The sequence below is a fragment of the Salminus brasiliensis genome, chromosome 10 (assembly GCF_030463535.1).
Source record: "Salminus brasiliensis chromosome 10, fSalBra1.hap2, whole genome shotgun sequence".
Taxonomy (NCBI): domain Eukaryota; kingdom Metazoa; phylum Chordata; class Actinopteri; order Characiformes; family Bryconidae; genus Salminus; species Salminus brasiliensis.
In genome coordinates, this window is record NC_132887.1 from 4,962,833 (window position 1) to 4,976,468 (window position 13,636).

Below are 13,636 nucleotides of genomic sequence, written 5' to 3' on the forward strand. Positions count from 1 at the left end.
ACCCTCCCAGTGCTGGTGATACTGTAGAACATGGGAAGACAAAGCTCTGAATTGGCAAGCTGGGAAGTCTACCAGTTCACACTGGCTCAAAAGTTCATAATGAATGGACCAATAGAAATAGCCTAAAATTACCTGAACAAGATCAAGGTAAAAAACTCTACTGTCCATGTTTTGTTCTGTATAGTTACCAACTCTGTTGACCAATCACTGCCGTTCTATCCCCTATCACCCCTCCCTTTCTCCTTCAAAAGGGTGCTGAAGGACTGCCCCGTCCACAGAGCAGCTTTGAAGAGTTGCTCATAAACCCCTGATAGACAACCATTAAAAGATAGGCGGCGGGTAAAGCCAGCTGAAACCGAGACCGCGAGGGTCGGGGTTTGAGTGTATGAAGCTGTGCAGGGTTTCATGTCCAAAAATAAATAAATAATAAATAACGTCTATTAAAGAGCTGACGGAAATGGGAGGAAGCGGGGGAGGGGGGTCTCCAATCGTAACACAGACCCTTGACAGTCTTGACAGGTCACCCCTAGCTTATTAATCAGCTATTAAATTTTACTCTTATTATTTCTTTACTGCTATGAGAGTAGAGTTATAAGAGTAAGGAACTGAAGTGTGGGCCCGTTCACAAGCACTCAGGGTTTAAAAGGTTAAAGACGGATTAATAGTATCTTCAGCCCGCTGAGATCGGCAACCTTGGAGCACCTGGACATGTTAATAGACTCAATTAAGGCAATAATTAGTTGAGTGGAACAGCAAAGCTCTGGGGAGACGGTGCCGCCCTCTTCAGGGGGCAGTTCTGTCCGAACAGGACAGACATCCAAGAGTCCAAAATCATCAAAGCCAGTAAACAAAAAGATAAAGCATCACATGACAGAACGAAACTGGCAACAAGGGGGTCCAGAGGTGGATGTAGGTGGTGTAGCTGATGAGGGTGGAGTTTTTGGGTAAAAAAAGAGGGGAAAAAAGGGAGGTAGGTGGGGTGGGGTCTTCTGCAGCTCGAGCTCTTGATGCATTAGCATCACCAGAGAGAGGTAATTCATCATGTGCTACAGCAGCCCACACTGGCACCACGTGTGGTGGCCGGGAAGGGAGGGGGGTGGGGCTAGGAGGGGGATTGCGGGGGTGTCCTGTAAATCAATTAAAAAACAAAAGCTCTCACGCCGAGCTCCAGATTTCTTTAACGAGCCGATGGGAAACAGCTAATTGGCCGCTGGTCTGCAGGAGGAGGGCTTTGAGTCCTCCGAGGGCTTTGCGGGGTCCGTGGCCCACCTGAATCAGCGGCCAGTGTTACAGGGAGCCGCCATGAGGAACATCCGTAGGCATTTTACAGCTAAATCTGCATCGATTTTCCTCCTTCTTTAAAAACAGGCATTGCTGATGGGCCATCTTTCAGTTTAGGTTTTCTACCCTTAGAGATCTAGAGGTGTTACTGCCATTCAACTATACTATTCATGTGTAATTATACAGTGACTCGATTATTACATAGTTATTACACAAGGAATTTCATTACAGTCTGCACTGCCAGTTGATTTAAAGTTAGCTATGCATAAATCAGCATATTTTTCAAATGATCAAGCTCATTTATAGCAATAATAAATTTACATATTTGCGTGCCCATAAATTGTCACACACACACGTGTGTGTGTATGTATATATATATATATATATATATATATATATATACATACATACATACATACATACACACACAGACACACACACACATATAATGTTTTGTTTCCCCACTTCTGTCTTATAGTGTTTCTGGTGTGTAAGAGTGTTACCTGTAGTGTAAGCTGTAGTGTCTTTAACTTTTTTATGTCTTATAGTTTCACTCATGTCTTAATAATTGCGCTTTAGAGCGTAACTACCTGGTTGCTCTGCTTCTGACGATACAACTGAATCCTGAATTACTTTAGAGCTCAAATGTACAAATATACAAACTGAAGAGGAACTCAAACACTTCTACACAACTTCAGTGGTTGTGATGTAAACAGACAGTGCGTTTGGTGCTCTGGGAGACTCCAAATTATTTGGAGTGGTGGTGATAAGAACCATAGGTATGGCTGGGCACCTAATCCTTAAATGAAATTGACTTTCAGAACCTTTAAAATCAATATAAATCTAGCCCTTTGTCATTTATTATTTTTAATTTTTTACACCACTTTCTGTGTGCATGTACTGCCCCCTTCAAAAGATCATCATCATCTTACATAATTGTTCATTAAGCGCAATCAAGGTCAAACTTTCAATTAATTGTGATACCAGATTGAGGTCGTATCGTCCAGCGCTAATCAGGACTCACCATTTCTTCAACCCAAACAACGCAGTGGGCCTATATGTGTCTTCCAAGTTTCATAGATAATGTTCATTTAATTTTTTTTCGTTATGGACTATTTTTAATTTTGCCTTACCAAACACCCTGTTGTAAGCTTTTTGCATAACTATCCTAACTCAGTGTCTCAAGCATCAGGCAGCATACCTGTAATTAGTTGGAGTGATTAAGCTTTTAGATGCATTAAAGCAACATTATGAGGAAATTATCTCTTAAACCAGCAGCTTTAGGATCATGCTGATGCTCTACTGACTGTATCAGGAAGAACGGCGTCTCCATTATTCCCAATCCGGGCCAGAACGCTACTGCTACTGCACTATGGGACTGTGGTGGAAGAGCTGCAGGAGGACAACCTCTCTCCAGAACTGCTGTCTAACGCTGCGCAACCCATAGAGTCATATTAGTGTAAAATCCTGTAGTATTACTCTACCGCCTCAGTCCACATGCTGCTCTACCTTCAGATCAAGCTTCTGGAGCTCTCAGCTTGTCCAGAAATGCATGTGTACACTGTATAAGATTTTGCTGAAAGCAGGAGTCTTTAAACTACTGCCGTAAACATGAATTATGCTCCCCAACTGTAGGGGGAGCCCAGGAGCCTCCTAAAAAACAAACAAACAAAAAAAAAACACTATTGCATAACTATTGCATAACACTGCTTTAAATTCTTCAGTCATCTGGTTGCATTAACCACCACTGTCAACAATTCTGACTGTACGTTTCTGTAGAACACGGTATTTCACACCAAACCACTCTGACTGACTCGGTTCACATTGAACTTATTTATTGAATTATTCAGATTCCTGAAATATTGGTGGAGTTTCCCTTTTAACTTCCAACAGTTGAAAATTCAGACATCCTGTATGATCCCATAAAAAAATCCTAGATCACCAAACAGAAAAACAAGAACAAAAAAAAAGGTAATGTGGACGATGTAGTCATGCATGATGTGTCAACCCATTATTTCGCTCGCCACACCAGGAAGGTCAGACAAATATCTTGTGTGAGATACGGGGACGAGGAGGAGGGTGGGGGGTGCGGTGGCGAGAGTGTACCGCAGGGACCCTATTCATTTCTCATCAACAGCGGCAGATGCAGCACACCAAGGTTACTTTGCATTCGCTGCATACTGGGGGTCACCTTATGAGGTCCACCTCCCCCACACACACACTCGCATAGTCCCAGTGAGGACGGCACAGCGATCATTGGTCCCCTGCGGACAGGAAAGGCACTCGGATACGCCTCAGAGGGCAGTCGACGCTGACAACAGACTATCCCTCTTCAGACGGGAAAATATATATATTTAAAAAAAAGACCCCCCAATTCCAGCAGACAGAGGGCCTAGCCTTTCCAGCCAATGCAGATTGGGGGGTTGGGTGTGGGGGGGGGGTTTGGGCAGACCAAAGCAAGCAGGCAAAAAAGGGAGGGGTGGAATAAAGGCGACTGGTGGAGGGATGGATAGGCGGAGGGGGAGGGGGGGGGGTACAGGGTGGTGTCAGTCTCCTTTCTCAACATGTGCGGAAGGTACAATCAGGTCAATTCAATTCAAAGCCGATGCGACAAGCTAATTTTCCAGCCCGGTCATCTGCGGCCGCCTCCGACGAGAGGCTGACATTGACAGTAGTCATTACAGTGACACCGGCTCCAACCTGAGCAGAGGAAGAGTGCGGACAGGACACTCTCCGAAGGGGCCAGAGCGACACCCTCCCCCTGAAATCTCCAGCCAAGCAAGAAACAGTTATATGCACATATCACTTCTGACTCCTCTACCTCTGCACTGGGCCAAAGTGTGCACTCAAAAAAAAGACACTGACTAGCCTTTAGCTCTGGAGACTTCACTTGGGGTTTTAGTCCTCTGTAAAAGTGTGAAACTTCTGGTTCTCCTGTAAGTTAAGATGAACGATGAGCTTTTGAGATTTACAGCTCATTCCATACATCCACAACCAACTACTGCCACCTAGTGGAGAGATACAGATCTGGAGAACCCCCCCCTCCCCCCCCCCCCCCAAAAAAAAAAAAATTGTCAGCGCATCAACCACACACATGCTCTACCCAAAAAACTGATGAACTCTCTGATGAAAGGAGCCAAAGGATACGAGATTACCTCTGTTAATTATTTGTCCCGTATATTACTGTATTCAAATTGGCACAAATTCAGCTGATTAAGACAAGGCTGAGGTAGGGAAAACAATAAAGCTCAGCCTAATTACCCCCCCCCCCCATCCAACTTCTTCAGCTGAGCACTAGAAAACATTTAATAAAGAAAAATGTCAATAGACTCAGTGACACAATGACAAATACATTAACTATTCCCATGAATATTTGATGGCTTATCTTGACAATAATGTGAAATATTACCTTTTCCCTAATTGACAGTCATCTAATGAAAGAGACAAAAAGCACTGGCAGACATTCGGAGTGAAATTTGGGGGAGCAGAGCAGATTATTGCTTCTTTAATAGCCAAGAAGAGGAACATAAACAAAGCTAATATTTATTGGCCTGATCAAACGCATGTTAAAATGAATAGTCATATCTGCACCTCACTTCAGAGCGTCACATCGGCTCGTTCGAAGCCTTACTCACAAATTGAGGAACGTAAATTAAATTGAGAAGTAATAACGTAATAATCATTTCACTGCTGTAATTAATTGTATTTTAGATATTTCGGCACAAGTAGCATATAACCATACATATTTTTACCCTCAATCCGTCTCTTAAATCAGTCTAAGCATAATATAAGCATAATATATATATAAAATATATAGTAATAAGAATATATGTTTTTATATATGCACATAACAAAAAAACAGAAGAAAACATACTAAGATTATTGCACTTGCTTACAGTCCTGAGATCACCCTGTTGTGCGTTATGTTGGTGGGTGTTCAGTAACCTGATGGCTTGTGGGGCGAAGCTCTTAGTGAACCTGGTAGTATTACACTGCACACGGCGGTAGTGTTTTGGGTTTCTGTAAACAACAGCACCATAACTCGGGTAAACAATGCTAAAACAATAATAAAAACAGCAGATAAATTACTATTTCTGTGTTAAATCAGGGCTTAATGATGGTAAATCAGCTGATGATGGAATTGAACACATCCTCCACGCTGTGCTGGCTGGACTGGGGGGCGTCCAGGAGAAACCAAGCTCTGTTCTTCAGACTAAAGATCTCAGAAGATCTCACCAACTTTCTTCAGAATGAGAAGCTCTTGTTATTTATTACTGGATTTATGTTCACCTGCATCTGGAGCTTCTACAGTGAAAACAGTGCCTAAAGCCTCTGCACAGCTCTGCATGTGGATCTGTTTGGGTGTAGAATCCAAAGTTTCATGACTCACAAGGTGGACTAAGGAGGAGGGAACCGCTTGGGAGTCAGCCTTCGTTCGGCGTTCACGAGCAATGTGGTTCATACGGATTGCTTCAGAGAGCAGGACTGTTCATGCTAATGGAATATGGACAAAAGTACTGGGACACCTGCTCATCCATTGCTTCTTCTGAAATCAAGGTTTTGTTGGAGTAACTGTCTCACTGTCTCCGGAACACTGTTGTGAGAATCTGACTGCATTCAGCAACAAGAGTGTTCGTGAGGATGGGATGATCACACCTCCACCTCATCCCATACTCCACGCCTCATCCCAAAAGTATTGGATGGAGCACCATCCATCATTCCAGAGAGCACAGTTCTTCGACAGCTCCACAGCTCCTCAATGCTGGGGGGCTGTATAGCACTCTAGCCCACGCCTAGCATTAGGCAGCATGGTGCCAACAGGTTCATGATGTTTATCTGCGCGTGCAGAGAGTCAATTCTATTCTATTGGCAGTACTTCTCTACAGGGACTAGACAAGCTGTGTGGGCTAATTGCACATCTGTGCAAAGTCTAAAGAAAAGACTCTTAAAGTAGCATTATGTAAGAACTGGTGCTACCTGCTCATGGGCTCCCCCTTCAGTTGCAGTGTCATTTACCACCACCCAAACTGCGCTTGGATAAAAAAACGCAATGACCTAATGTGAATCTTGGAGTTAGCCTTTACACTATATCAAAATGTCATGGTAGATAGACCATAGACATGCTATAATATTTTAATAAGTATTATTATTTTTATATATTAAAAGGTAAGGTAAAAAGGTAAAGGTGCACGTATTTGTCACTGTACAGTGTGGACTGTACAGCGAAATGTGTCCTCCGCATTTAACCCATCTGGTAGTGAACACACACTCACACACACACATGTGTTAGGGGCAGTGAGTACACACACACACCCAGAGCGGTGGGCAGCCAACTCCAGCGCCCGGGGAGCAGAGAGGGTAAAGGGCCTTGCTCAAGGGCCCAACAGTGGCAGCTTGCCAAGCCCGGGAATCGAACCCACAACCTTGTTATCGACATCCCGGAGCTCTAACCGCTGAGCCACCACTGCCCCACTTACATTGCAAGTTTATCCTTTACACATGTAAAGATTACAAGACAAATTGCTACATAACATTGCTTTAACAGGCTAGCAGTGGCACATCAGGGGTTAGAGTACCAGGCTATTGATGACAGGGTTGTGGGTTTGCTTTGAGCAAGGCACTCTGGGCACAGAGTCACTGTGTGTGTTCGCTCACTAGTGTGTATTTTCCAATGGCCAAATTCCATCGGTGTCCAACACAAATGGCGAATATGGGTGACTTGTTAAAGTTAAACAACGGGCCGAGACCCACCTACCCATGCTTACTTTAATGAACCAAAGCTGATAATTAGAAAGACACCCTCAAAATGCAACAAGAGCCAAAATGTGACTTTAAAAACTACCATTAAATATTATAATCATCTTTAATAAAAGCACCCATAGAAAACCCAGCCTTGTAATGTCCTAACTGCAGTCTGAATTTGACTCCAAAAGAGCCATAAAAGAGATGGCCTTATACAGTATCTGTGCCCTGTAAGCGGTGTTCATTTTGGGTTGAAGGCCACATTCATTAAGGGATGAACAGCTCCCCCTGCTGGCCTCAGAGGGCCACTGCAAGCCAGCTTCTGAGCCATGTCAATGGCAGCTTATCAGAGCCCCTGAAATTGGGTGCAAGAGGGCATTATAAAGCTCCTTTTACCCATCTCCAATGTGCTGCCAACGGCGAGAAACCTTTTAAAACCTGATTTCCACACCTGATCACTGAGCAGAGTAAAGTACAGCTGTACATGGCTACTGAGGCTGAATAAGTTGTGGCAGAGGCTGCTTAAAGGAGCCAATGACTCCGGAAAGCTTGGGAATAATAAACCAATGGCCTATTCCATCATTATATAATAAAATAAAAGACATCCCCCCTCAAATATGTTAAATTAAGCAAATAATGTATGTACCTGCATTTTTTTTTAATCTGGTCATTTGATCTATATGTGATCAATACTAAGAGAATTAATATAAATCTCTTATATAATATTTAATATAACTAAACTCACACACCTGAAACAGACAGTCTTTCAATATCATTTATAAAATATAATTTATAGAAATAAATTACATTTATTTATTTATTATGTGTAGAATTAGACCCAGGTGCAGAACGTCAGCTGCAGATGATCAGAACATGGTTGGAGAGGATTGAGGGGTTTGCTCTTACAAATGCTCTAAATAAATGGTAATATGAATTAATGGACTCACATGGATGACTTTGTAGAAGTAAGCGTACTGACGCGCTGTGTTCTTGTACTGGCTCAGGACGTCCTGAATGGCCTGAGTGGCCAGCAGGTGGCGCACTTCCTCCTCCTCGAAGTATAAAGGGGTGTCATAGTCACCGGGCAGGGTCTTGATGTAGGGCAGCCAGGGAGAAGCAGGGTTTGCCCGTTCACAGAGCAGGTGGAGGGCCAGAGTGACGTTGCCCATGGCCTGCAGGATCCGGTCCTGACCGTATAAAGGGCCTGAAACAGAGTTCAGCACAAAGTAAACTTCATCATAGTGAGCAGATTTACACTTACGATTGCCAGAGAACCTAAACAAAGACCAGGACGTCCGGAACAATGCACTTTGGGAAGGTGAATCTTAAGACAGTAAGGGTTTCTTTCTTACACACCTCCCAGGAGGTAGATGCTGGACTCTGACATAAACTGTGGCAAAATCTACCTGGAGGTCCAGTGATGACATTTTTAGGATTGTTGGAGACTTCCCCCTTCCCCCACTCATCTGCATCTACAAGCTTTTTTCTGAAGGCCTCAGAGAACTCTTTGGATCTGGCCATGGTGATCTTCTTCACCTCTCACTTCAACCATCCAGAGCAGACCAGGCTAAACGTCTGAGGTTTAAATAAGACACTAAGACTCCTCCAGAATAATCCTCTCCAACCATGTTCTGATCTGATCCTCTGCAGCTGATTTTCTGCTCCGGATTTTAATTCTACACATTTTTGGTGGTAATAAATGTGGAGGGTTAGAACTTTTTCCCCTCACAGAAAAAAACAGATTAATTTAATTTTATAAATAATGTTTAAAATATATTTTATTTCAGTTGTGTGTGTTTAGTTAGAGCTGTTTTATATACATAAAACATTTTAGCAGCATCATTAAAAGGCGTGCATGTCCAACAGCCACACTGCCGGATGTGCAAGGTCATGCAAGGCAAATTAAATTAAATGCAACATTAAATTCACACTGTTCTCAGGCAGGTTATATATATGACCAGAATAATTAATTTTACTCCAATACTGGACATAGCAAGTGTATCATTAATAATATATATATATATATATATATATATATATATATATATATATATATATATATATATCACCTTCCCAAAGTGCATTGTTCCAGACGTCCTGGTCTTTGTTTTATATATATATATATATATATATATATATATATATATATATATATATATATATATATATATATAGCTGCTGTCCAATGAAAACCATGCATCTCGATTTTTTCCTCCTTGGTTTGAATTCTGTAGAAGCTTCTGTAGACTGTGTACATTATTCTGACGAATGGACCATCAGAATTGACCTTAATTACTTTGATTGAAAACTTTGATTTTACATTGACTTCCATTCAAAGTTAAGAACAGTTTCTTCAGTCTCCTGTAAAGTTCCCATTTTGGAAATACATGTTTTTCATTGGACAGTATATAGGAAAAAAAACAAATATAGCAATGTCAGTTTTTCCAATATTGTGCAAGACCTATTTAGTTATATTACCTTGATCTCTCAATATCGATCAAACGCTTAAATAAGAAAAAAAAAAAGGTTTTTGATTAATTATTATATATTTATATATATATATATATATATATATATATATATATATATAGTAGTAATTAAGATATATAATATATTAGAAATTAAGATATATTTATTTTTTATTTTTTTTCATTTTATACATTTAAAATATTTTTCATTTTATACATTAACCTTTTTAAATTCTTTTTATTATTAATTACCAGAATTTATCCACCTACAATCAGTATTTCTTACAAAATATCCACATTAAACAGACAATGTCTTCAATACCTGAACCTGAGAATGTAATAGTATGCAGATCAGGTGTGCATGCAGACTGGGGACGAAACTTGTCGACGCTAAGGATCAAAACCAAATCTGAAATTCTTCTGAACTCACCAAGAACAGAGTTTTTAGCTGATTCTACGGTCATCAGCATCTTCCTAGGGATCCACAGAAACAGCTCCTCTGCCTGCATATGGCAAAAAGAGTGGGTGAGTAAGTGAATAAGGAACAGAGCAAAAGCGACTCAGGTACAGCGGTTAATCTTAGACTCAGACCAGACAGACGTGAGAACAGCAGTGCAGAGCGCCGGCCTCTCATCACCAAATTCAAACACAATCCAGCTAAATGAGGATAATCCAAATGGGGCAATAATTGCGCACTCTGTTGTGCTGGGTCATTTAATAGCTGAGTACATTATAGTTTTAGGGCTTCGAGCAGCATGAATGGAGGCAATTGAAAACGTCAATAAGGACTCGCGCCGCAGCCATATGGAAGCGTATTGACCACTGAACTCAGCCTCGTCTGAAAGCAAACGCTGACCAATCGATAACTTCTATTTTTCCACAACCGTCAATGCTCAGGTTACACCGCAATTCAGGCTGTTTCTAATAAGCTAACAAGTTGCGCTGAGGAAAATGACAATGATTATTCCATCTATATGTAACAGCAATCACATTGCTTTTGAGAGGAAGTGGACAACATTGATTTCTCCAGTAAAAACCTGTCTGGTAAAATGCTGGTTTGGTTGCGTTGATCAATTCGTCAACATTCGACTGGAATAAGAATCCATCGCTCTGTAAAAAGCAAGATTCTGGCCATCTAGAAAACTGCAGACAACTAATTTCTACATTACAGCCAGCACACAAGGTTGGGGGGGTGGGGGGGCTCCAGTCCAGGAGATCTACCGTTCTTACAGTAAGCTCTGGTTCTCAGATGCTAGATCAGGTGGTTCAAAATTCTGGTTTGATTAATGAATACTTTACACTGAACTGAACTCTGAGCTTACTCTGGGTGCTGTATATTCCTCACCAAGTATATACATCAATCAGCCATAACATTAATACCACCTGCCCAACACTGAGTAGGTCCCCCTCATGCCACCACAACAGATCTGACCATTCCAGGCATGGACTCCACAAGACCTCTGAAGGTGTCCTGCTGTGGTATCTGGCATTAGCAGACATTAGCAGCAGATCCTTTAAGTCCTAGAAATTGTGAGGTGGAGCCTTTATGGATCGCATCAATGAGCTTCAGGTGCCCATGACCCAGATCACTGGTGGGTTCACTGATGGTTACTTTTGTGGACTGAGTACTGACCACCGCATACCACAAAACCCCTAACACTGTTTTTCACCAGACAGTTTGTTAATAAACTGGACATCTGTAGATAATCTACAATGGGCTAGAGTGTCCTATCCAAATAAAGTAAATTACTTCATTTTTGCTTAAATTATGTCATTTCCTGTGGTCACAGGATTTGGTTTATCAATATAAATGCTCATGGCATCATATTTCACTGTGTGATTATGTCTATATCACATTTATATACTTTTAGTACTTTTTAAACGTATTATTCACACATGAGACACATAACGGGCCCTAAAATTCTCCAATTACTCAAAGAACACCACAAACCTTGATGTCTCTGGTGGCTTTCAGACCATATCCTTCATCAGCAAAGCTGCTGATCTCAAAGCCATCGCAGGATGCACCGCATTCTGCTGCCCAAGACATCAGCTCAGGGAAATAATCCTCCCTGCTGCCGTCAAACACCACAGAGACCCCTGCAACAGAGGAGGACACAGACAGTGCTATCAGATCAGCCCACAGTGAGGTGGTTCTGGCCTTCTCGTTGGTTTAAACTGCAGAGCGCACCTTTCTGTTTCTTGCGGATCTTCTCCACCAGGGCGCGGATCTGCACGTACTCCTCCCACTCTTTCCCTGCTGAAGGAGCTGCACTGCTGCATTCTAATAAACACAGATGAACACAGCTTAACATGAAACTGCAGGTAAAGCAATAATAAAACAAATAAATAAAACAGTTAAACCGGCTGGTTAAAAATGGTGCATTCATTCTATTAATTCTAATGATCAATTCTAATCAATTCTAATAAATCAGTTATTTTATACTTTATTAAAGTTAGGTGCAGGGTTGTGAAAACTGTTGGATATGGATTAAAATAGTGGTCAAATCTAAACATCTGTTTGATGCTGGTTATTTTTGTTTAGTTTTTTGAGCAACTGCCTGCTGAATGTGATCAGTTTCTGATATTAACACACAGTATACAATCATATGAAAATGTCTGGGCACATTTTGCTTAGTGAACATAATTGAACATATTTAGGGGAAATAATCAGAAAATTATATAACATAAAAACAGACAAAAATGGAGATATGTGTTTTTATTGGACAGCAGGTATATATATATATATATCCAATAAAAACACGCATCTCTATTTTTGTCAGTTTTTAGTTATCCCAATAGTTTGAACCCTGTTGCTGCTTCTGTACACTGTGCAAATTATTCTGGATGAGTGGACCAATAGAAACGCTCTATTTATTTACAGGTAATTAGTTTAATCCACATGAACTTTAAATGAAATGTAAAGGTAAAATCTATTTTGCGACTGTATATATATATATATATATATATATATATATATATATATATATATTGCGTGTGTGTGTGTGTGTGTTATAAATGTTCCTGCAGAGGACTTCAAATCAACAATTAAAAAATATATATATTAAATATTAAAATATATATTAATTATTTTATTTGTAAAATTTATATAAAAAAATTCAAATTTTACAGTCACATGCAATGGTTTGGACACCTCTGTTTTGTTGAATCCTCTGCTTTTTGAATCTCACTAAATAATTGAATATTTGAGATTTCTTTATTACTTCTGATTTTAAATTATGTTAATCTTTCTTTAATATGACATCGATTGTGTTAGTGAAGTAACGTCTGGGAGTTTTACTCACTCTGTAGGAGTTCAGAGATCAGGTTCATCATCTCTTTGGGGGACACCACCGCTGTGGCTCCTGTCCCAGACTTCTGAGTCTTCACTCGACTCTTCTTGCCCATTGTCTGGCTGCGTTACTTTCTGTGTTTCTTTCTAAGAAAAACATGAACATTAAAAGAGAGCATGAGCCAAAACAGTCATCTGTGGCTGATGATTTCACTGCTGCTACACACCTGAAACTCAAGAGTTAAATCAGACGACTGGGCAGAGAACTCACTAAACTGTTTAGGACACTGTGGAGTCCTGGGCTTGTAATGCCACTTGCGTTAACTGTCCACTAGAGGGCGACACTGCTATTGTATACTATATAACTGCTGTAAAAGTTTTAACCACGCTGAATCAGGATGAAATACCAAGATAAAATGCCTCAGTGTCGAGATTTCCCAGACGTTCAGAGTTACAAAGCCAAACTGCTGCAGTGCTACCACCTAATAACCACCGCCTGAACCTTTTAGCTGTCCCGTTAGCCTCAGTAAGAACAGGCAACATGGTTGAAAGATCCATTACTGCAAAAAATGCCAGTTTATCTGCATTCTGGAGTGAAGGTCACCAAGTCTGGCAGTCTCAATGGTCTTTAAGCCAAATAAATAAATACATAAATATAGTATATTATATATATAGTATATATATAATATATATAGTCTCTGAAAGGCTTTCACACTAAACCATGCAAAAAAAATGAACACATATACATAATGGGAGTACAACCTAATCATAACCTATAACCTGAGCTGGGCGATATGGAAAAAAATTATCACGATATTTAAAGACATTTTTTTTTTTTAAGAACCGCGAACTG

At 40.7% G+C, this 13,636-nt stretch overlaps 1 protein-coding gene across 1 annotated transcript in view; it reads right to left on the reverse strand.

The window, feature by feature from the left end:
- Nucleotides 1-13,636, reverse strand: part of setd3 (SET domain containing 3, actin histidine methyltransferase) — a 38,898-nt gene that overhangs the window by 20,133 nt on the left and 5,129 nt on the right. Inside the window, exons 2-6 of the mRNA XM_072689024.1 lie at nt 12,797-12,930; nt 11,683-11,775; nt 11,443-11,591; nt 9,922-9,994; nt 7,971-8,227 (exon numbers count right to left, since the gene is read on the reverse strand). Of these exons, the coding sequence (XP_072545125.1) occupies nt 7,971-8,227; nt 9,922-9,994; nt 11,443-11,591; nt 11,683-11,775; nt 12,797-12,899 (675 nt within the window). The 5' untranslated portion in view covers nt 12,900-12,930. The remainder of the gene's footprint in view (nt 1-7,970; nt 8,228-9,921; nt 9,995-11,442; nt 11,592-11,682; nt 11,776-12,796; nt 12,931-13,636) is intronic.